Here is a 24,792-nt window from a genome sequence, read left to right as displayed (position 1 = left end):
GATAAGTAACATGTAAGTATCTATACATCCGGCAAAATAGAACTAAATTTTGTTGGACATGATACGTGCAAGTTGACGAAACAAGTGAAAATATTAGTTTTTGTTTTGTTAGTGAACGGTTATCTTTGATATTTATTAAAAATAATTAAAATTCCATACTCATATGGAAAAGTAAGATCTTTTTAAGGGACGTCGAATTGAACGTTCGCGTAAAAATTACGGCCGGGGGTGTGTCTGGGTTCGAGGCTTTGCATAAATACATCTACGTCCTGAAAATTACCGGCAGTCATTGCGAGAGTTTTGTGATGAAGGAATTGTCGCCCAAGGAGGGCAAATTTTAAGAACGTTCACTTGAGCCGAGAATGCCGGTGAAAGTTGACGTAGTACCACCACCGCCCGCAAACTCAAAGCAGCCGGGTGTCACAAAATCTTTACTCTACAACGGTTCACGATTTCAAGGTTCTCAAAAGTCTAAAGGCAACAGTTACGACGTAGAAGTAGTTTTGCAGGTTAGTTCTCCCCCTTTCTGGAAATTGCGCCACAAATATCTCAAATTTCTATTACACCTTTGACATCTGTCTACTGCGTAATGATTGATTATACGCCTTTTATCCTTTAAATATTTTACAATCTTAGTTTAGTTAACTATGTTGTTTACATATCCAAATAGTTCTGAATTTAAAATGATCTATTACGAGAATTTAAAAAAATTTTCCTTATACTTCTTAGCTTATTTATAAATATCTTGGCAATATAGAATCCGTAATTTTGTTTGACAGGTAATGTTATTTTATTAGAATAAATTTATGAAAATGAAAATATATAATAAAACGGTAATTTGTAGATAGCACTTGAGTAATAGATATTGATTGAACTCAAAATTTTAGTTGTAATGTTTACAAAGAATGAGTATATGTATAAATATATATATACAAGTTATATATTTTAAAATGTATGTAATGTATCTTTTGTAGCATATTTCTTTTATTTTACAAATAAAATATAACACACATACATGTACAAACTATTATTTTATAAGGATTTTTCTATTACAGCACGTAGATGAAGAAAACAGCTATTTATGTGGCTATTTAAAAATTAAGGGTCTTACGGAAGAATTTCCTACTTTAACTACATTCTTTGATGGTGAAATTATATCAAAGAAATATCCATTTTTAACTCGTAAATGGGATGCAGATGAAGATGTTGATAGAAAACATTGGGTTTGTATTTTATTGCATATTTTTTTATTTTAACAGAAGTCTAATCCATTTTTTTAAATTATAGAGTAAATTTGAATCTTTTCGCCAGTATGCCAAAACATTTAATTCAGACACATTTGATTACGAGGCTTTAAAGGGAACTGATTTTGTTTTTATGAGGTGGAAGGAACATTTTTTAGTTCCTGATCATACTATAAAAGATATCAACGGTGCCTCATTTGCAGGATTTTACTATATTTGCTTTCAAAAATCTGCTGCTACTATTGAAGGCTTTTATTATCATCGTAGTTCAGAGTGGTAATATTATTTGATATATTTATATAATGTAACAAAATACATTCTCTTCCACCTGCCCCTCTTTCCCTCTATCCTAAACTTTACTTACTACAAACCTTTACAATTATAAGTAATATTTTAGTTTAATTCTATACATTTTCCATTAAGAAATTAATATTTGTATGTGATAGAAAATTATGTTAAAAAAATTGTTCTTCTTTCATACTTGTATTATTTTAGGTATCAATCTTTAAATTTGAAACACGTCCCAGAACATAGCATACAAATCTACGAGTTCAGGTGAAATCAATGACTTTCGCACATTTATCTCTCGAAATTCATATTTTGCCTCTCTTAGCTTACAGATCTCATAAAAATCAATCTTTGAAGTAGTTTCAATCGATTTGAATAACCAACAACTTTTAAATTGTTTATGTTAAAAGTAAAGTACTTGAAAGAATATATATAAACTACTTCAATAAGGTATTTCTTAGGTTCTTTTTTAAATAGTAGTACATAATATATATGGTGCATATTATATATTTACTTTATATAAATATTAGAGAGATTTCGTAAAAGAAAGGTCATAATTGAAAAAGTGACAAGGATTGCAGTCATTGATACGCTTGATTATAAATTAGTTATTATTAATATTCATTGTAAGATGTTTTATCGAAATAAATTAATTGATGTTTTTTGTCAATTAAAATGTTGTTAATTATTTGGTATTTTTATCTATTATAATATTGTAATATCATTTATTAGCATTATATATAATCAAATTTACCCTATAGTATGAATAGGGTTTTGTTTTTTTGTTTAAGTTCAATGAATAATACACGCATATTATAAAAAATCTCTAGTAAATTATATATTTGAAAACATGAAATAAAAAAATCTTGTGGCAATGTATTAAAAGCATATACTTATATTTGAGTTACTTATATGATGTAATGACTGCATAGATTTGTAGAAATTTAAGGTTTACTTATATTATTACTCATTCATATATTTATGAGATCTGTTTGCCTCAACTGAAATAACGGTGGTGACTGAATGGATTGAAGTGAATGTAGTAAAAAAAATCAAACTGGAACATGAAAGTAATTTTAATATTATCTTAAGATGTCAAAATTTCATGCTGATATTATTCTCTTGTATCAGCATGATACAGATTAAATAAATGGTAAACTCAGATTAATCACTCCACTTAAGGAGAATTTTATTAGGAAGGATTTTCTTACTCTATCCATATGAGTCAGTTGATTTACTCATTAATTCTGTTTTGTATGTTCAATACAGCTAATAAATTCTCAGTCACAGGAACATACCAAATAAAGAAAGTCTTTCCTCATAAGATTCCCCTGTAGTGGTACAATTTTAATGAGCCAAGTGAACAAGAAACCTTTTATGGATATTCATAATATTAATGGAAGAAGAAATTTGATACAAGTTGGCTGTTCATAGAAATCATAATGTAATGTTAATGAAATATTGAATCTGTTATAGACATAGGACATTATAATGGTTCATTGCATTGATTAGGCTAATTTAAACTGATGTATTTATTTAGTAAGTTACTAAAAACTAAATACTATTAATTTTGAATCTCTTTTTACGAATGTAAAATTTATTCTTTTAACGATTACTAAAAAAATTTTAATGTTACCAAAATAGTAAAACTTGTCTACTACCTAGAATCTAGATTTATTCGTTATTTAGAATGTAGGATAGAGACATATTTACTCCAAGATAAAATATCTAAAAATTATGTGTAACTTGTATTAAAATATCTTTATTGTATTCATTAATACATTTCTGCTGCTGTTAATTTCAATATAACTAAATATAACTAAAAATTAATCATTCATTTGGTAGAAGTTTGTAACAATAAATGTTTGTAACTTCTATAAGTATCTCTTATTAACATTTATTTATAAATTGCTAATTTAAAAAAAATGTTATTTGAAATATCAACTTGCAAAATTTGGAAAATGTAATATATAAAGTCATATACCTTATTTGGCAAATTATTGTAATATTTTTATGTAATATATATGTAAAATCAAAAACATTTTTGTACAATATATTTTCTTCCAAATTAGCATATTAGCAAATAAGACAAAACGATATTAGCAGTTAATGGCGTACTATGACGAATATTTAAAAAATAGAATTTTAAATACCCATGTACATGTTTAATAAAATGATATTTACATAATATTAACAGCATTTGTTGCAACAAGTAGAGTTTAATGCTTCTTCTGAATTCATGTATATTGTAATTACTTTAATATTAAAACAAATGATAAAGTATTAATTCATTATTACAAAATTAAGCATAAAAGTGTATAGATCCTTGTTGTATTGTAAATTGCTTATTAAATATAATATATCTATTAAAACTATTATATGATATTTTTAATATAGAAACAAAACTGTAAGTTATAAGAAGTATATAAAATTGATACAAATCACTTTAATGTTTAAATTTTCCAATGGTTTAATTAAAAGTTAATAAAGCTTTCAAAATTAGAAATAGTGAATCGCTTAGTGATTATTTATCATTTAGGAAAATTTTAACATTAAAATGAAATGTACTAATAATGTAAAAGATAATAAATGAATTCCTCTAGTAAATTATGGAAATTATCTTTTTGGATGTATATGTTACTGTTTAGTTTAAATTCTTCATATCCACAAAAATTAACAAAAATTTAATGATTAATTGGAAATAAGTACAATATAACAAAATTGTATTAACAGATTCCTGTATGTGTTTCAAGTGGTAATTGATCGTTGATTTTATCAACTACTGTGGATGATTTTTCTTTTTTTTTCTTTTTGGATAATGTTCTTTTAGATTTAATTAGGCGTTTAGGTTTTGCAACTGTTCGATTTCTTTGATTAAGAGTTACACTTCTTAATTTTCTGTGTGTACCATGTGTAGCTTGCTAAAATATGCAATTGAATATATAGGTATATTATTATAACAATAGTAAAATATAATACAGGTGAAATATATTACCATAATACTAGAACAATATTGACAAAGGCAAACTGCATCAGTTGATGTAGATGTAGCTTTATGTAATACAGCTTCAAACCCCAAAAATTTTGTATCAAAGTTAATTTTAGCTTTTACCACATCAGTAAATGAATTCTGGACTGTTAATATGTTATCAATATAATCTTGAACTTCTTCCCCATTTAAAAGTGGAGAAAGTTGTGTTGGTCCTCTATTACTGATATCCAATACTTTGCAACTTTTTTTTTTATTAAAACATTGATTTTGTACATCACATGTTTCTTTGACATTTGAAACAGATACTTCATCTTGTAAAAGATCTAATAATAGATTATTATAATAGCTTAAATTTTGATAACATATTGTTATTAGCATTTATTAATAAACATATAAATACTTATATTTAATTTACTTACCAATAAAATTTTTTAAATATTCTGAAAAGATCTTATTACAAGAAAGTAAATGTTGGAAAGCTTCATCAAGATTTTTCTCTGTAAAATATGTTCTTGCTAATAGAGATCGTTCAGATGAAGTTACTCCAGTGCCATTAGAATTAAAAATTTTCCATTGTTTGCGAGAAATCTCTGCTTGCCATTCTAAAGCACAATCTTCCAGTCTTCTATTGATTGACTTTAATAATTCATTTACTTCTGATAACTGTTGAGGAACACAGAGATTCCTTTTACTGGGAAGGGAAGCATTGTCTTCAACCATAGATATATCATCAATTGTTGTCATTTCTCTCTAATTTTTCTTTTAATTATACAAATATATTCCTTAAATAAACATTGATTAAATCTGTCTGCAAAGCTTATATAAGAAGAACTGGAAAATATAAAAATAGATGCTTGAAATAAATTTAGATTGCATTAGTCTTTTATCAAACAATTGAACATTTTTTAATGATATACTCTGTGTAAGGATAGTCAAATGCATCATAACAATAAAGCAATTTTATTTCATTTATATAAATTTATTGAATGGAAATTGATATTAATATGTATTCAAAATTTGATTTTATAATGACTACCCAGAGAATATCTATAAATAAATTATTACGTATAATACAATTTTTAACTTATTTTTTTAGTAGAAAACAATTTATTATTTATTATCAACTAAAATTGTAAGTATTTTTTATAGTTATATGTTAAACTAAAATTAAAACACTATCTAATATATTACTTACATTTAAATATAGCATATTCAATTTTCAAGTATCTAAATTTTATAAAATAGATCATTTTTATGTTATATTGTACATACGTGGAAAAAATATAATAAAATATAATGTCATCTAATTCTAAAGTATATAAAATTTAGGGTTCTAATTATAATTTGTTGTTTAAATCGTCGTATTTTTGTTGTATAATTAATTCGATTATATTCGATTATTTATTCGATTATAATATAAAATTCTTTGTGATTAGAGACAAAATTAGCACAATATTACATTTGATCTGATTTAAAAATATTTGTTTATATATAAGATAGTTAAATGTCAAATTATGTTATATTCTTATCAATTTTGTGACCATCACAAGTGCATTAATATTTTTTTTAGAAGCAATTACTTCTACTATGTTCATTAATAGGTTGAAAGAAATTTGTATTTTGCATTTATAATGCATTTTATAATATTACAAAACATAATACTAAGATGGAAATGTGTTTAAATATGTGATATATATCACATTATATTTTATAACAAAATTATTTATTAGATATAAACATAAACAAGCTTCTTATAATATTTAACAAATAAGAAACTAACTTTTTTACTTGATTTCAATTATTCACACACACACTTTCTCCACAATTTCAATATTTATGAAAACTTTTAAAGTGATATATATATACAGCAATGATGAAATCAATGATCTCTTTTACATTATATTGTATCTCTTTTTGTTAAAATATATGTATTAACAATTAAAAAGATGACATAAATTAGCAAGAAAAAGATAAATTGGTAAAAGGTTAATAAGTAATGTCATATTTCATTTTAAAATAACACAAATATTACTCTGTAAGTATCATATAATATACATACGTTAAATATATTCCTCTGGACAAGCAAGAAACCCTCCTCCTTCGTTTATGTTTATATATGTATATATCATATCATATCATATCATATCATATATATTAATTAATAATGGCTGCTTTTATATACACATATAATTTAATTTGAATTTTACACAGTATAAATACATCTTATATGTTTTCTTGATATCATGTAATCTTTAAAAAAACTATCGTATAAATCGTTATCACAGTTTGATAAATTTCATACGATAGATGTCTATGGTTTAATAATAACAATTATTTTTCATGGAATTTTTAAAGTAATTGTTAAGAGCAGAAAGTTAAGAAAAGAATTTGCTAGATTAGAATTGCTGTTATTGTATTACTGATATTAAAAAATCATAGTAATCTACTATAGTGAAATTTATCAAAATATGAGTATAGTATGAATGAGTTCTTTTATATTTACACAATACACAACATAATTTTTATAAACTTACACTGTACAAATAAAATAATATATAATTATATTAAAATATTTAAATAAGGTGTAATATTTGCATTATTATAAAGAATGTTATTCAATTTTGCATAATTAATTTTTAGAAAAGAGTAATAGAAAGACAAAACTAGATGTGTAATATAAATTTAGAATTGATTTTGTATATAAATACATATTAAAATATTTCAAAAGTGACACAGTAAAACAAATTTTCTCGTATTATTACTGAACAAGAATACTAGTAACATGGAAACTAATAATATTTTAAAAAATTTGTTAAATTATTATACATTTTTGGATTTGTCCTTATGTATTATTATCCAATTAGCTGCTCTAAACTATTCAACTTACATTATTTCTAGTCTACACCACAACCTTTGTAGACTTAGTGAACTTGTACTTTTCGCTTCATCTTTTCCTGCTTTAATATAGATTCGTTTTAAAAAACATTGTCCATCAAAATTTAAGAAAAGACAGTAAGAACTTTTTGATTTGTTATATATCTTTACACTTTTAATAAAATTCATAATTTTTTCATTAATGATAATGAAATTTTTGAATCATTAACAAAAGTTATTAAACTATTATTTCAAATATTGTAAAACTACTAAAGAAATATGACAAAAAAATTGTAATATTACATAACTATAAAATTAAATATAGAAGCGCTATAATTATTTATATTTTGTAATTATAAATAAATCATTTTTTTTATTTTTTTAAATTTTACTGCTAATATTTCATGCTATAATTACTATTAAAAAAAAAGATTTCAATGTTTTATTATTTTTGATGGCACATGTTAACAAAACTCTTTACATCAAGACAGGAAGGAAGAATTAATATTATATATTTACAATTATAATCATAAAATTATTCTCAAGATATTGTGCAAGAATTACGACCAACACAACTGGTACGAGAATCTGTTATACTACCAGGTGAACTACCTGGAGTTGATAGTCCATTATGACCTACACCAACAAAACGTAATTTTCGGTGATGAGAACCTAGACTTTTACTGGAGCTCAATGATCTATTTCCATTATAACGTAATTGAGATGTAGTTGTCATTGCGTAAGATTTCAAATGAGATTTAATGGATTTAGGCAATGGAAGCTGATCAATACCATAAACTGTTGTTCTTGCAACTATTGCACGACATGCAAGTTCTTGAAGACTGAGAACTAAAAATCAGATTGGTATTCGTAACAGATTTAAAAAAAATTATTATAGCAAAAATTGAAATGCATTACCTTTATTAGATCTCCATAATCTTTCCATTCCATTACGATGTAAAGCCATTCGAGAAAGTTCAGAAAAACTTTCACGAATATTAAAATCACAAAGAGGTGAAACTTCAAAAAATGCCATATGATTTTTAGCTGCATATGCTTCAGCATCACGTTCTCCCACTTGTCTTTTAAAAGCTAAGTGAAGGCGATTACCAACAAGTACTTTTGGTACTCCAGGAGCATGCTACAATTAAATTTAACTATATAATAATTGCTTAATAATATAAAATTGATATTTAAGATCATTTTTATATACCTCTTCAACTTCCTTTAACCATCTATCAATGCCATCAAAAGACCATTTATTGGTAATGTCATAGACTAAAAATATACCTTGAGCCCCACGAGAATAAGATCTGATTATTGTACAAAATCTACCTTGACCTGATGTGTCCCATAATTGTAATTTTACTCTCTTTCCATCCAGTAAGATAGTAGTAGTTTTATATGCTAAAAAGTAGGTTCAAAGTATTTAAGATTCAAATTGTTCAAGAGAGAAAATAGAAAATTCAAATTGTTAGGAATAAAACAAGTGTTACAGGATGACACAATTAAAATGAATAAATCAGAATATAATGTAATATAATATACTTATTCAGCTTTTGTATGATTCTCTAAAATCTTATTTTAAAATTGCTCGCATGAATCTTTAAATTGATATTTTCATGTTCAATTACAAGTCATAAGATTTAAACTAGTTTTATCAAATAGGTAACAAATTAATGTTTATTACAAATATCAACAAATCAGAAATAATTAACGTGAAATTTCTCTGGTATGTTCCTTATTATCTTATTTGCAATTAAACAAATATTATTATATTTTATGACATTGATTATGTAGTTCTAATGAAATAAAGTTAAATTAAACACGATGCAAGTGCATTATTTTAAATTAGAGGGAAAGGGAAAAGAGGTAGCTAAAAGATACTGATAAGGAAAATCGTAGAATACCACTGCCGCTGCAAAACGGAGATTCGGCAGCACCATCTTCGAGTCCACTCAAGATTTCTTGTTTTCCAACGTCACTGTCACCAACCAGCAGAAATTTGAGAAGATAATCGTATTGTTTTTCTTGACGAGACTTTGTTGTGCTGGCCTCACCTGCAGCCATACTATCCCTGTATTGTAAACCCTGAGCATACTGCAGGCAAACCTCTATGCACTGATCGCCCCTTTAACGTTTTTTGTATTTGGAATCCGTGGACGGATAAACTTCTTTTAAAGATTCGTTTTTACAAATCAAACCATGTTGCACTCAACACGAAGTTACTTTCACGTATCGACAACGTTTCCCTACGATGATTTTTCACCGACGGCTGTTATAGTTTCAAGCAAAATCATAACAAAACAAGAATGAAATCCATTTTCTACTGTATTGTCTACCCTATGTTTAATTGCTTAGTTGAGGTGTCTACTGTCAAGTTTATCGAAGGCCGAAGGTCAAGTATGTTCGTCGAGTGACCAACTATTAAGGCAACTGTGCAGTAAATGATTCTTGTCCAGGTAAAATAAGGTGGATCCTCATGTAAAGCGATTATTACTCGATTGTAGCTATCGTAGTTAAGTTTGTAATTCCCCAACATTTTTGTAATAAGAATCATATTGTAATATTTAATGTAACTAATAAATATTTTACAACCAAGAGATTAAGATTTTTTAGTATTATTTGGGATACAAAATTTTGTACATTTATAAATTAAGTTGTAAGATATCAATTTTGAGGTTACAAGTTACAAAAGGTAGACTAACTAAATGGGATCACCTAAATACGCACCGTACCTGAATCTCTCTCCAAGTTCAAATTTACTGTTCTGCTTCTTATTTACATCGGATATTTGTCGTATTTATTGTTAAATGAAAAATCTTCTCAGTACAAAGTTACAGTATTTCAAAGGATATTTAGATGATCCCATTTAGCTAGGCAATTCTGTATATTATATATCTTGCTATCAATCAAATAAGAAATAAATACTGTAATGGTTATTTAATAATGTTTTATTTATTTCTTAGGCACAATCAAATACTTTCGTGATTAATTTATATATTTATTTATTTTTTTTATGTAGGATACGTTCTTCACATATATGTAAAAAATAATATAATTTAAATATATATGTTACGTAAATATAAATAAATATACAAAACAATATTTATTTTTCGCAATATATTTGTAATAAACAAATGGTATGTATATATGATTGTTATACAACTATAAAAAAATTAGCTTCTTTAGGATTATTTTTATATGAATGATATTTATTAAAAGTTGCATTTAAACAATTTTAGTTTTTAAACTAATAAGAAATATATAGTATAAATGTTTCATATTTATACTAAATAGAACAAACCCAGAAGTTGAAGTAAATTTTAAAAGAGAATCTCTTCCTTTTCGTTTCAGCAAATGCGTATAAAATGTATAAACAAAATTATACAATGTTCTATTTTTGCTATTTAGATTTTCACAGATAATTTATGCACATAATCGTATAAATTTTATTTTTTAACTACTTGAATAACGTCTTCATCGTGCATAACATGTTGCACTCCTACTCGTTGTGGTGAATACTTGGTACTTGTACCCTAAAAAAATATGTAAGATATTATCAATCCATCTAAAAAAATGTTCTTCTTTTTTAAGACATTTATTTGAGAATTTACTACTATCTATAATTCATTATCTTTATTACATTCTTTCACATATTTTTTAGAAATTTATTATAAAATATGTTTTATCAGTTTTATGAGAAGATTTATCACATGTCACACAAATGAATATTGTACAAAGTATAGAAATAGATAGTTTATTGAGAAAATATTGAATCAAAATCTTCAACAAATAATTGTAAGAACATAAACTATTAATATTGTGAAAACCTAATATATTAAAAGTGATACTTACCCAAACAAGAGCATATTTAAATTGTTGAGCAAGTGTACGATGAATTGCATGACATACATGTTCTACAGTAACCCCTTTTCTTAATATTAAACCATCTTCAAAATCAGGTGGTTGTCCAGGTTTTTTTGTATAAACTCTTATTAAAGATAAATATTCCCATAATGTTTCAAGAAGGAAATCTAGATTCAATTTCATATTACAACTGTAAAAAACATATGAAATGTGTTTATAACGTTATAATATTTAACTTTAAGGTACAAAAAATTTTTATATGAATATTTTATATGAAATTAATAATATTTTTATATGAAAATTTGAAAATCAATTTTTTTAATATACATATTACATAAAAATCTATAGAAAAATTGTACCTAACTACTACACTATTAGGCTGCCTGGCAATTCTATCCACTTCTTCTATTGATATTTGATCTATTTTGTTATGTACATAAAGACATGGTAAATATACTCTGTTAGCATTAATCACATCGATTAACTCATCTGCACTGCAATCTTCACGAAATAGAACTTCTGCATTGAAAATTTTATATTCATGTAAAATCATTTGCACTAATTTCTCATCTACTTTTGTTAATGGACATGTGGAGTTGAATGCCAATCCACCTCCCTTTTTTATCTTAAAATATATGTTTGGCTTTTTTTTATTAAGTCGTATACCAACTGATTCCAATTCTTTTTCTAGGAGTTGTCTTTGTACATCTTGTTTAGTAGCATCTAGCATCATAAGAACTAAGTCCGCTGTTCTTGCAACAGCTATTACTTGTCTACCTCTCCCTTTACCCTTAATGAAATATTCACAAATGTAAGATTTTTATAAACTATTATTATATATTAGTATTATATATTAGTATTATATAAAGTTTAATCTTGTGATTACCTGTGCAGCACCTTCAATTATTCCAGGGAGATCAAGAAGTTGAATATTAGCTCCTTTATATTCAATAACACCAGGTATACAAGTTAAAGTAGTAAATTCATAAGATGCTGCTTCAGATTCTGTGTGTGTTAATGTACTTAACAAAGTAGATTTTCCTACAGAGGGAAAACCTATTAAAGCTACTCTTGCATCTCCTGATTTTAATACATCAAACCCTTCTCCTTTTTCAGATTTCTTTGGTGGTTCTAAAAGTTGTGATCTATACTTTGCAAGCTTTGCTTTTAATAAACCTAAATGATATTCAGTAGCTGAAAATAAATTTTGTAAATAAAGTTAACTATTATTCAACTTATAACTTTTATAGAAAAAATATATATGATCTTTTTGCCACATATATTTATTGTGATAGCAATGATAATAATAAATTTATATTGTTTTCTGTAAAATATATATGGAAAAACTTAATAGAAATATAATAAATTATAAATAATGATCAATAATAAATACAAACATTTTTTAAAATAAATTTTATCAATAAATTAGCAGTGTATACAAAACAGCAAAGATTTAGTTAGTTCCAAGACGATTTATCAATATTGAAGTATTTTAACAATAATACTAATTTTAATAAAAGGACAAAACTATGTATATCGGAAATGACAAATGTTTGTATTATGTGTAATTCTTTGCGTATGTTACAAGAGTATGCATAAATGAATATATAGAAGCATTTCTACATAAGGTTAGAAAAAACAATTTAATCTTGAGATATGTACGAACCTTTATTCTTTTGCGTCCGAGCAATTTCTTTTTCAATCTCAGATATTTTTTCTAATATGCCCATTTTATATACCAACAAGCACACAATAAATTTACATTTACAAAAATGACACACACCTTTACATGTGGTGTCCGTGACAATATACTTATATATTTAAAGACATCTACCATAAACAATAAATTATAGTGAAGAACATTCATTGCTGTTTGATTACGCCATCTATAATTCGTCCAATGCGATAAGGCAGTTAACGTAAACAAAATTTGATTATTGCGGTTGCAAATATTAGTTGCCAATTAGTGTCACTTAAGTGTCACTAGACGGCACCAAATAGTTGCAACCGTAGTAATTAAATTTTGTTCATGTTTATTGCCTTGACTCGTCGGCTAGACTATTAATGTTTAATTTTATCTTCAAATACAATTTGTAAGAGGCATATCTTAGTTTGGATTAGTTTATGATCATGCCATTTAGTAACTCATGAACTATCTGCCGATCTTTTTGGTTAGCTTGTTGCTTTAACGCATAGATTATACCAAGTGTTTTATATAAAATATAAAGTTAGTTAAAAGTAATTACCATGTATGACGATTATAGCGAGGTAAATATTACTTAAGTAAATATTCGTATTTTTTATCATATTGTAGTGATTAATATTTATATTATTTTCAGTATGATGCTTATGACGATTATGGACCACCAGATGTTCATGGTGACCAGTATGACAGATTAGGTTATCGTCAAGTACCAGAAGTTGTACGAAATTTTCTGGTTTTCTTACGCAATTGTATAAATGAAGGAATGATTTTTGAGATTCAAAATCTTTATGAAACAACGTTCCCGAAAATCTCAGAACAATTATTTGATAAGTCTTCCTGGCCAGATACTCAAACAATTGCACATATAGTTGACAATGATCCAGTATTTCTTACTCTGTATAAAGAGCTTTATTATCGTCATATCTATGCCCGAATGCAAGGACCAACATTAGAACAACGTCTTGGTTCTTTTTATAATTATTGTGATCTTTTTAATTATATTTTACGTCCAGAGACTCCAGTTCAATTAGAGTTACCCGATCAATGGTTATGGGAGCTTATTGATGAATTTGTTTACCAATTTCAGTCTTTTACTCAATATCGTGCTAATTTATCAAATAAAACACCTGAAGAAATTGAAAATTTAAATGCACATAGCAAAACATGGGATGTATTGTGTGTTTTAAATGTTTTACATTATTTAGTAGACAAATCAAAAATCAAAAGTCAATTAGAAGTATATGCAAGTGGTGGAGATCCAGATTCTGTTGCTGGTGTATTTGGAAGACACTCTTTGTATAAAATGCTTGGATATTTTTCTCTTGTAGGATTGTTACGTTTACATTCTCTTTTGGGAGACTATTATCAAGCCATTAAAGTATTAGAAAATGTTGAACTTTATAAAAAGAGTGCATACTCACATGTTCCTGGTTGTCAAATATCAACAGCATATTATGTTGGTTTTGCTTATATGATGATGCGGAGATATGCAGATGCAATCAGAACATTTTCTGGTATTTTATTATATATTCAAAGAACCAAACAGTTGTTTGCAACAAGAAGTTACCAAAATGATCAAATTAATAAGCAAACAGAGCAAATGTATCATTTATTAGCAATCTGTCTTGTTCTTCATCCACAATGTATAGATGACGGATTACAACAGGCATTACGTGACAAAAATTATCATGAAAAAATGTATAAAATGCAATATGGAGATTTAGTTGAATTTGAATCATGCTTTCTATTTGCATGTCCAAAGTTTTTATCTCTTACACCACCAAACCCTGATAATCCAACTGAAGATTATGTTCGAGAAGCAATTAAGCATCAAACTCAAGTCTTTATGGATGAAGTTGTTCAACAAAAGATGTTACCAACTATTCGTTCATATTTAAAATTATATACTACTTTGCCATTAAGTAAACTAGCTACATTTATGTGTAGTAATACTAGACCAGATGAGAGCTGGGATTTAGATAAAGAAGTCAGTGCATTAACTATTCATCTATTGTGTTTTAAACATAAAATGAAGAATATTGTTTGGACAAAAGGTGCATCAGGATTAGATGGAAAATTTCAATCTGGCTCAGAGGTAATTTGTTATTTAATATGACATTGATTAATTTAGTTTTATATTTACTATCATTAAAAAATAATCACAACGCATGTTGTTACAGCTGGATTTTTATATAGATCACGATATGATTCATATTGCGGACACGAAAGTAGCACATCGTTATGGAGACTTCTTCATTCGCAAAATTCTAAAATTTGAAGAATTAAATCGCAAGTTACATCATATAAAAATTTAAGTCTCTACATTGATATCATTCTTACTAAAGAAAATAAAAAACATTGATTAATAATAAATATATCTTTTATTTATGTAATCATAAGATTCAAGACATAATCTGTTAGCTTAAGACAGTTTAGAGGCACTATGTATAATACAACTTTACATTAATTCTATGCTTATACAATATTACTGCTCTTAGAAAAAAGATATATAATGCTGAATATTTTTCAAGATAACAGGTATTTTGCTTCATTATTAATATATAAAATATTTATGTATGTTTTTAATATTATAAAAGTAGGCATGACTAACAATCTACAATCTATTTTCTTTAAAAAAAAAAAGGATTAAAAAGTAAAATATAATTAAATAATAACACTCATTTTTCTAGCGTTTTATAAACATGCACTGCTTCTTTTGATTTATTATATATTTAAAAATAATATTTGCACTATGTTTATAAATGTTTATAACATATTTAATGCAAAAAATGAATCGTTATAAGAGACCACTATTATTTTCACTTTGTATATTATTGTCAACTTTATCGTGCATTATTTTGCATGCTGCCGCTAAAATATTAGGTTGAAATAATGTAGATGGTGCTTTCAAATTATGAAGATAATGAAAGAACCGATTTCTTCTTTTATTATTGTTGTTAGCCCTTAATGCTTCTGCCCTACATATTGTTCTTACAGATGGGAGGTAATCTGTAGCTATAATTTGATGGTCAAGCAATAACGATGTAGTTTGTGACAAGGCTTCATTTACTCCTTTATTTGACTGTTTTTTTAACATAATATTATCTTGATATTGTGTCCCATTGTAGTCATTCAATTCCTCTTTACATATAATTTTACTACCTATCCATTCAGCTATTTCTAGACATATATTACTAGAAGCTGAATATGGAGCAGTATTTTCGACCAAAGATAAATTGGGTTGTGCTTTTTTTTGCCACAGATTTAATGCACAATCTTCTATTTCAATTAGAGATGATAGTAAAGCTATATTATCTAATTTATTTGCTATATTATTTAGTATGTTTTTGTCATCATTTGTTACTTCGTTACTTGCAACTCTTTTCCTTTTCCCCCTCTTAGTTATTTTAATTGCCGGCTTGTGTATGTAATACCGTATATTTTGCCAAAATGAATTTTTAAAACTTATGGTCTGTTCCAATATTCGTGGTGGACCAGATAACAATAAATATTGTAACTGTAATATAGCTTTTCGTAAATCACCACTTTGCAATAACTCCTGTAAATAAGAAGAATTTTAGTATTTACAATTTCATCTCTATAAAATTAATAAAATAATGCATATTAATTTTGTTTATACATCATATAAGTCAAACTTACTGTTATACAATTAGATGGAAGTTTATAACCAGTTTCTGCCAATGAAATTAATTCTAATAAAACACAAACTCTATTCCCAACAGGCTCTTGAAAATAAATTCTGTTTTGTTGAGGTGCCATTTTATTGAGATGGGAACAAACGTCTCTACACGTCATAACAATTGGACGCTTTGAATTTGATGCTAATTGATATGTAGCAGAAATAAAACCTTCATCTTCTTCAAATATAATATCAACATCTTCTAAAAGAATGAGGGAGTTTTGTGGTATTTTCTTTGGCATAATTTCATCTGAAACTAGGTCACAAAATACAGATATTTTCTCATTTTTCTTAATTCGATGTGATTTAGTTGCTTCTTCTAATTCTTTTAAAAGCTTTTTTCCTGTTCTTCTAGATGATGCATTTAACTCTAATACACTAAAAAAGAATTTTTTATTATATATATATATACACAAATTATATAACGTTCTTAATCATATACGTTAATTTAATATAATTTTTTAATACTAACATGTAACCAAATTCATCTGCTAGTGCATATACGCTCGCAGTCTTACCGCAACCATGTGGTCCGAGTAATACAGCTACTTGATTATTTTCACTAATTCTTGTTTGACAACTATCAGATGAATAAAATTCATCTCCACTGCTAACATCCTCATTGGTAAACATCGGTTTCCACCCAAGCAGCCATTCCCTCAATTTTGCTACTGCTTCTTCGTTTCCAACTATTTCCTGAGAACATTTTGGTCTGTATTTGTAAGTCCAACTACAGTATTCAAATTGATCCTCCTTAGTTTTGTATTCTATTACTTCTTTTCTTCCCGATTGTTTACTTTTTTTAGTTTTTGTTCTAGGAGATACTATTTTATTAGGTTGTTCCTTAACAATAAGTGAAATAACATCCCACATGTCTTTTACATTTGAACAACGTTTTTCTATATCTGTTAATACTTCTTGAATTTTCGGTTTGTTAATTTTTTCTAAAGCTATCAATTTTTTCTTGGAAAAATCTATTAAAGATTTAAAATCGTTTATATCTATAATTGGAACATAATTGTTACAGATTTCTTTTGGGATATTAAAAATGCTAGTTTCATGCCAAGATAAATTATTTAACTGTGTAACATGACTAATGAGTGGAAATGGTAATATACTACAAACATTTACTTTCCGATTTTTATTTTTACTATTATTATCTGTCATATCTGGCTGTAAAAACAATCGTCGTGCTGCAATTATTTCTGGATTTGGCCTTTTCCGTTTGGTAAATAAAGGAGCTAATTTATCAAATGTTTTTCTCTTTAAACTGTTGTCCTTGATAATCATACAATCCTCTTCATTTTGTTTATTTTCTGTAGTATATTCTAAATTAGTATTACTATAGTTCTTTACGTTACTATTTTTTATCAAAGTTGAATCATGTTCATCACACTTGATAAATTTCTGTTTATTCTCAGATTTGTTATTTAAACATTTATTGTTATTTTTTGAGCTTTCCGAATGTTCACGTTTCTCTAGCTTTAATTTTGTATATTCATCTGCTGGCTTTGATATTCCTTTTACATTCCTATTTTTTGTTGATAAGTTTTCTGAATCTAGATTTCTAGTTGATCCACATTTTTTATAATTTTTCATATCTAATTTAACCTTACTTCTTGGTGAGAATAATTCTTCATCGCTGGTATCACCTATTTAAAAAGTAAATAATTTATTTTAAAAAGTACACAATAAAATGTATGTATAATAAAATATTAAAATAAAAAGTCAGCGATCAAAGTGTAAAAGCTCACTGCCATCAACCAAAATATTTGATTTTGGGAGACTCCCATACATTTTTTTACATCATATGTATTTCTCTCTCTTCCTCTCTCTCTCTTCAGATATTTTATATAATGAATTAGAAGTAATATTTAGGTTTCAAATACCTGCTGAAGCATTTTCATTTTCATAAGTTTGAAGTTTGATTCGCAACGACCATCTATGCTTGTGATTCTGTTCATTTTGTTGCTTTTTTTTATTACTCAAGATATTAATGTTTTCAGATTCTATGATTCTAATGTCATCCATTTGAGATAATTCTAATTTATTAGGTTTCTTATTTGATTGTATCGTACTACTTAAATCTGACTTATATAATTCACATCTAGCATTGTTTTCTGTCATATGTACATCAGCTTTTACTACAATAGTGGACATATTTGCCATATTTGTATGTACTAAATCCATTGGAATTTTGCTATATTGTATAAAATAAACATAAAAAAGAATATTGAAAATAAAAGAAATTCATAGTTCAAGAGAAAAAATGAGTAACTACTAATTTCTTACCTGAAATAATTTAATAAACTACCACCTGATTGCTTATGATTTAAAATAGTTGTACTCATGTTACTATCCTTTCTCTCTCCACCTTTAAACAGCTTTATACGATTTTGTATTATTTGTTCTATTTTTTCACCTTCTTCCATCTCTGCAAGTTTTCTTTTAGAATATCCTTTCTTATCAGCTAACGCTATTAGTTTTTCTTTAGAACGTTTTAGTTTCTCTCTATACTCTTCTGATTTTCTGCTATTTACTTCTTCATTTTGAGGAAGAACTTTTATTGGTGAGACATATTGAACTACCTTATTACGATTCATTAGAATTTGAAAAGCATTTGATTCTTCCCTACTATTTTCAATCTCATTATTAGAATCAATAGTTACTACCTCTATATCATCAATAATTTCTCTACTTTTAAGTGTATTATCTATGCTTATATCTTCACTAATATTTGTCTTATTACTCAATTCTTTTCTATACTTTTTATTACTGCTTAATCGAGTTTTAACATTACCTTCTTTACTTTGCTCTCTATTTTTTATATCCAAATCATTTGTTCCTAAATTTAGATAACTTGAAGATTGATCTGTTGATTTGTTTCGTTTGGAGGGCTTTCGAACACTTTTTGGAAAAGATTTTTTTGGTGTTTCATATGAATCTTTATCTTCATTATTTATTTTAGCAAATGGACTAGGCGTTTTATCAATCATATCACTGCTATTGTCCATAATATCACATACTCTTTCGTTAGAATTCGTTCGAGATATTTTAATTTTAACACGATTACGCTTTCCTTTAGAATCCTTTCTATACTTCATTTCTTTTTTCGTATCATTATCAGAATGTATCAATACGTCATTAGTAGACTGTACATTGTCCTCAAAATACTGTGTAATATTCCTCATCCTTCATTACTACCTGAGAAAAACTTCGAAAATATGAAAATTACGGCAAAAGCAATTGATATAAAATTTACTATTTGTACAGCAATAGTATAAGATTTTGGCGCCACGACACATGTGTAATGTGTATACTACAGATATGGATTTGATTATAATATTGCTATCATTTGCTTTAGAACTCTGTTGGCAATATTACAAATTAAATTCCTCAGTTAGGTTATTTCTACTTTTCATAAGCGAATTTTTGCATATATATCTCAATTTATAATAAAATAAAGTGACGAAACAATATCACATAAATATATGTACTTTATTTTATCTTATATAGAAGATATTTATTTGGTTCTTATCAGTGGTCAGCGATCTTAGTCATAAAAGTAATTTTATGAGATACAAAAAAGAGCTATAAAATAATGTAAAATTTTAGAAATTATTTATTTCATTCTTAGAAAATATTTATATTAAATTATTAAAAAACGTAACATTTTTATATTACGATTTTACAAGCATTTAAGTAAAAAAAAATTATATAATTATTGTTCACTGGTAAGTATATAAGCATATATGAAAGTTATTTATAATATAGGTCCACCTTTTGAATTTTATTATAAAACATAAATCTCTAATTTTGTATAAAATTTGTTTGCTTTCAGATTATTGTATTATCCATGAACCTAAGAATTTAATTCCTATTATCTATCCAACGAGATGAAAGAATAAACATAAACAAAATGTGAATACTGTTGCTGCAGCTATTGGTTGCCTACTAGAGAAATTCGGGTGTTACTAGCCAGCAGTAATGACATTTTGTTTACTTTTACCAAAGAAGAAATGAGAGTGCCCACGTTTATGGTTCTGGTGACTTCCGGACTAGTGCTGCATCATGTGGCTAAGTGCTGAATGTGACATATGCTAGCATATACAAGATCCTATAGAATTAGGGATCTGCCACGTTTGGTTATACGCTAGCATAGACAAGAACCTATCGAGTTCCGCGCTACAAGAACCTACTTAATTGTACGGTTCTATGGAAAAATTCATGTCTACAAGTATGAAAATAACAAAATCAGAAAATAATTAAACTAATTGTAAGTTACCTAAAAAAGAAAAATTAATTGTTTACTATATTTCTTTTAGAGAAAAAAAGAGAATATTCTCTTTGAGTTGATTGAATGATGCAATAATTTTGATATATACACCACTTAGATTTAACGTTAACCCTTAGCAATTGTACTGGCATGGATATTTTTTCATTAGTACCACTTTTTTTTTCCTTAGTACGTACAATGGCATTTATTGAGACAAATTCAATGACGTTGCATATAAGATCATTTACTGTTGTAAAATATTATAAATTCGTCAGTTTCTAAGAAATCAAGTGAGTCGGAGTCGCGCAGCTACCAGCTATTATGCTCCTATGATGCTTCTCAAATTACCAAACATTACTGAATCCTGAAAACTCAAACTTTAGTCTACACACTTTAGTCGAACAATTGGAGTGCTAAACATGTGTATGACAGTTTCATTTTATTTTGTTTGATGCTTTAATTTTTTAATTGAACTTCGGTTTTCGGGCGTCAATCTCATAATTTGTTTTCCATCTTCTGATAGTACTCGATGAATAGAGATTATAACATATCATATGTCACACCACATGTGTGACATCACATCTAAAATATAACAGTTTTTAGTGTATTTTAGAGCAAAATTCAAATCCAGAGACAGTTTGTGGATAAAAACCTAACCTACATTGACGCATGTGTTCGTAGTCAATCTATATACGTCTATAATCTATATAGTCAGTTCCACCGCGCGATAATAAGATTTACGACCCGATATTTACTACTTAGGCCAGGAAAGGCGAAAGTATAAAATTTGACGATCATTTTTTAGCCGAAATATACAAAACAAATCCTACAAAAAATAGACTACGAATAGAAAAAAGATGTTTTGGTGAATAATGCCGCACTCGAAGAAGACATTAAGAAAGAAGGATGTAAGTCTCAAGAGTTATGAGGAAGGGCAAAAAGCAATTGGTATTTCCTCGAAGGCAGAAGTTTACACTTGAATAGGTACAAGTGTCTCGCTTAAAGGTTTTGGATGCTTTTCCTTTGTAAGATGGTCTATCGCTATAGAGATACCATACATATTAGGTATATCTGATATTTGTAAATGTATTGGCTATTTTCTTCATTGTTTGTTAATAAATTATTATATTCTGACATTTTTTACTATTTCTAACTCTTCTTTGTATGTGTTATCGTTCTTCCAGATTATCGCATCTTCGTGTAAAAAATTCATAAATATATTAAATTTTCATAAAAATTTGCGATTTTCTTCCGAAATAAAATTTTCGATACTAATATTGACATAATTTTCTATATCTTTTAAAGTAATTTTTTTGGTAGGGAGTTCTAATTGGCTATTTTTTTAAATTTCGTTAAAAGATTTTGTATTTTCATTTCATCTTTCATTTTCATTTAATCTTTCTCCTGCTTTTTCGTCATTCTTTCGCTGGATACGAAATGAGAATTGTCATCTGTTTTCAGTATAATATGAAATGTTCATTTTGATATAATCCATCAAATTTTAAGACAATCAAAATTCATAAAATTAATAAATTTAGTCAGTAATGAAAGTAAGATGGATAAAAAGCGTGGTTAGTTACGTGGTTACACAAATTAGTCGTTACATCTTCATGTCCTTACATATTTCCTATAGTCAATTTTCTTTCTACTTTTACTAACTCATTTCCGTGAACGAAGTGTAAGGTGATCATACTCTTAAACCAAGGTTTAACTTTAAAATGTGGAGTGTTTATTTATTATTTACGATCTTTCCAATTTTGTTTTTAATTAGAGAATTATGTTTAAATCTATATAAAGGACATAAAAATGTTTGTATTGTTGTTCTTGGAGATTTGGGTAGAAGTCCTAGAATGCAATACCATGCGATGTCATTTGCGAAAGAAGGTTACATAGTGGATTTTATAGGTTATCCCGGTTCATTACCTTTAAAACAAATAAGAGAAAATTCTTCTATACATATTTATTACCTTCATCCTCCCCCAGATATAGAAGATAGTACGTATGTACTTGTATTATGAGTAAATACTTTTATAATTTATGTTGATTAATTTTATTTAAAATAAGCACTTTTATTACTTCTTTTGTCTTTGTTTTATTTTATGATTGTATAATACAATTTGTTTGAAGTAATAACTGTATATAAATATATATTTGTAGAATAAAAGAGTTTTTTCTAATATTTCAGGATTGTCTCGTTTACCTTATTATGTAATAAAAACGATATGGCAAACATCTAACCTTATATGGATATTATTCACTAAACATATATCAAATTATATATTAATACAAAATCCACCTGCAATACCAACGATTCTAGTTTGTTGGTTTTATTCCATAGTTGTTGATTCAAAATTTATTATTGATTGGCATAATTATGCACATACTCTTATGGCATTGACACTAAAAGATGACCACTTACTTGTAAAATTTGCAAAAGCAATTGAAACATATTTTGGTTCTAAGGCACATTATAATTTTTGTGTGTCTCAAGCAATGAAGGAAGATTTACAATTGAAATGGGGCATCAAGTTAGTGTTTTCATATATAAAATAATTCCTATTTTGGAATTTATAATTCAGTATCTTTTTTTTCTTTAGAGCTGAGGTATTATATGATCGACCATCAAATGAATTTCAGCCTATATCATTAACAGAAAAACATATATTTTTATTAAAATTAAGTGAAAAATATAATGTATTAAAAGGTTCTGAAGAGAGCTCAACTGTATTTACGAAATATATAGAAAATGAAGCACAATTATACTCTAAAAGGCCTGGGTTTATTATATCAAGTACAAGTTGGACAGAAGATGAAGATTTTTCAGTATTGTTAAATGCATTACAGGGTGTGTGTTATATTATTATGGTCAATAATTGATGACATCAATTATTACCATTTAATATTAAATTATTTATTGTTATATTTAAAATTTTGTATTTCGCAGAATATGAAAATGCATTTGAACAAGATATTTGTAAACTACCAGATTTAATTTGTATGATAACTGGTAAAGGTCCTTTGAAAGAATTTTATATGGCTATTATAAAACTAAAGAATTGGAAACATGTCACAATCATAACACCATGGCTTGAAAATGAAGAGTATCCTAAAATGTTAGGTACTAAACTTTAACATAAAATTTTGTATTTATTCTAATATATTTTTGTATATAAGAAGCATAATTTACGTTTATAGCTAGTGCGGATTTAGGCATTTGTCTCCACATATCATCTAGTGGATTGGACTTACCTATGAAAATTATTGATATGTTTGGTTGTGAGCTTCCAGTTTGTGCATATAACTTTAAATGGTAAGCAGAACATTATATTATAATTAGATCTTTTTATTTATTGTATTTATTAAAGTTTATGTATTATGCTTTGAAAAGTGTTGAATCTATAAATGTTTAAATTTTATATTTAGATTTTTTGTATAGTATATTTGTTTTTTAGTTTATCAGAACTTGTTAAACACAAGGAAAATGGAATGATTTTTTCGAATGACAAAGAACTAGCAGAACAATTGAAATCATGGTTTGTAGATTTTCCTAATAACGATATTCAACACCAACTAGATATAAAATTTCGAGAGGAGTTACGTAAATTTCAAAAGAATCGGTGGCATGGTAACTGGTCTTCTATTGCCTTACCTTATTTTAATCAATAATTTATGATTGTAACTTCGTTAATGCATATATTTTTTTTATTATAGCTTTTATAATATATATTTCGTTAATTTATATGTTTTATTTTTTCTAACCTTTACATTTTTCTCATTACTTACTTAATTGAAAACATTTGTCATCATCTTTTTTTAATTGTCTAAAGTAGTTAATTTAAAAGA

At 26.7% G+C, this 24,792-nt stretch overlaps 6 protein-coding genes and 1 pseudogene across 10 annotated transcripts; 3 read left to right on the top strand and 4 right to left on the bottom strand.

Moving 5' to 3' along the window:
* Positions 1-152: 152 nt before the first annotated feature.
* On the top strand, positions 153-2,998 carry LOC100743244 (glucose-induced degradation protein 4 homolog). Its single transcript, XM_003485031.4, has 4 exons — positions 153-509; positions 1,056-1,223; positions 1,288-1,520; positions 1,740-2,998. The coding sequence occupies exons 1-4, from the start codon at positions 363-365 to the stop codon at positions 1,801-1,803; spliced, it is 612 nt and encodes a 203-aa protein (XP_003485079.1). The 5' UTR covers positions 153-362; the 3' UTR covers positions 1,804-2,998.
* Positions 2,999-4,087: 1,089 nt separating this feature from the next.
* LOC100749703 lies at positions 4,088-5,551 on the bottom strand (annotated as a pseudogene).
* Positions 5,552-7,826: 2,275 nt separating this feature from the next.
* LOC100743125 (ras-related protein Rab-40C) lies at positions 7,827-9,845 on the bottom strand. Its single transcript, XM_003485030.4, has 4 exons — positions 9,309-9,845; positions 8,612-8,805; positions 8,317-8,539; positions 7,827-8,247 (listed from the first exon to the last, which is right to left on the bottom strand). Exons 1-4 carry the CDS (start codon positions 9,466-9,468, stop codon positions 7,940-7,942), a joined length of 885 nt encoding a protein of 294 aa, XP_003485078.1. The 5' UTR covers positions 9,469-9,845; the 3' UTR covers positions 7,827-7,939.
* Positions 9,846-10,813: 968 nt separating this feature from the next.
* LOC100743003 (developmentally-regulated GTP-binding protein 2) lies at positions 10,814-13,125 on the bottom strand. Its single transcript, XM_003485029.3, has 5 exons — positions 12,935-13,125; positions 12,155-12,462; positions 11,628-12,058; positions 11,257-11,458; positions 10,814-10,937 (listed from the first exon to the last, which is right to left on the bottom strand). The coding sequence occupies exons 1-5, from the start codon at positions 12,996-12,998 to the stop codon at positions 10,851-10,853; spliced, it is 1,092 nt and encodes a 363-aa protein (XP_003485077.1). The 5' UTR covers positions 12,999-13,125; the 3' UTR covers positions 10,814-10,850.
* Positions 13,126-13,358: 233 nt separating this feature from the next.
* LOC100742886 (eukaryotic translation initiation factor 3 subunit L) lies at positions 13,359-15,346 on the top strand. The gene is made up of 3 exons (XM_003485028.3): positions 13,359-13,536; positions 13,608-15,068; positions 15,154-15,346. The coding sequence occupies exons 1-3, from the start codon at positions 13,516-13,518 to the stop codon at positions 15,286-15,288; spliced, it is 1,617 nt and encodes a 538-aa protein (XP_003485076.1). The 5' UTR covers positions 13,359-13,515; the 3' UTR covers positions 15,289-15,346.
* Positions 15,336-20,909, bottom strand: LOC100742770 (ATPase family AAA domain-containing protein 5). 4 transcript variants are annotated; one of them, XM_012387576.3, is made up of 6 exons: positions 20,454-20,909; positions 18,966-19,877; positions 18,563-18,873; positions 17,146-18,325; positions 16,634-17,051; positions 15,336-16,532 (listed from the first exon to the last, which is right to left on the bottom strand). In XM_012387576.3, the coding sequence occupies exons 2-6, from the start codon at positions 19,862-19,864 to the stop codon at positions 15,771-15,773; spliced, it is 3,570 nt and encodes a 1,189-aa protein (XP_012242999.1). In that variant the 5' UTR covers positions 19,865-19,877; positions 20,454-20,909; the 3' UTR covers positions 15,336-15,770. The 4 variants fall into 4 exon arrangements, with proteins under 4 accessions (XP_012242999.1, XP_012243008.1, XP_024224814.1 ...); XM_012387585.3 differs by lacking the exon at positions 20,454-20,909 and adding an exon at positions 20,023-20,197; XM_024369046.2 differs by lacking the exon at positions 20,454-20,909 and adding an exon at positions 20,023-20,183 and having other exon boundaries at positions 18,966-19,887.
* Positions 20,910-22,360: 1,451 nt separating this feature from the next.
* LOC100742534 (chitobiosyldiphosphodolichol beta-mannosyltransferase) lies at positions 22,361-24,688 on the top strand. Of its 2 annotated transcripts, none has more exons than XM_003485025.4 (6): positions 22,361-22,944; positions 23,135-23,477; positions 23,547-23,794; positions 23,894-24,067; positions 24,145-24,259; positions 24,402-24,688. In XM_003485025.4, exons 1-6 carry the CDS (start codon positions 22,668-22,670, stop codon positions 24,613-24,615), a joined length of 1,371 nt encoding a protein of 456 aa, XP_003485073.1. In that variant the 5' UTR covers positions 22,361-22,667; the 3' UTR covers positions 24,616-24,688. The 2 variants fall into 2 exon arrangements, with proteins under 2 accessions (XP_003485073.1, XP_024224708.1); XM_024368940.2 differs by lacking the exon at positions 22,361-22,944 and adding an exon at positions 22,949-22,967 and having other exon boundaries at positions 24,402-24,673.
* Positions 24,689-24,792: the final 104 nt, after the last annotated feature.

Source organism: Bombus impatiens, unplaced genomic scaffold (assembly GCF_000188095.3).
Source record: "Bombus impatiens unplaced genomic scaffold, BIMP_2.2 scf_0033, whole genome shotgun sequence".
NCBI classification, from domain to species: domain Eukaryota; kingdom Metazoa; phylum Arthropoda; class Insecta; order Hymenoptera; family Apidae; genus Bombus; species Bombus impatiens.
Note: the sequence above shows the minus strand (reverse complement) of the source record. Positions and strands in the feature narration are given on the sequence as shown.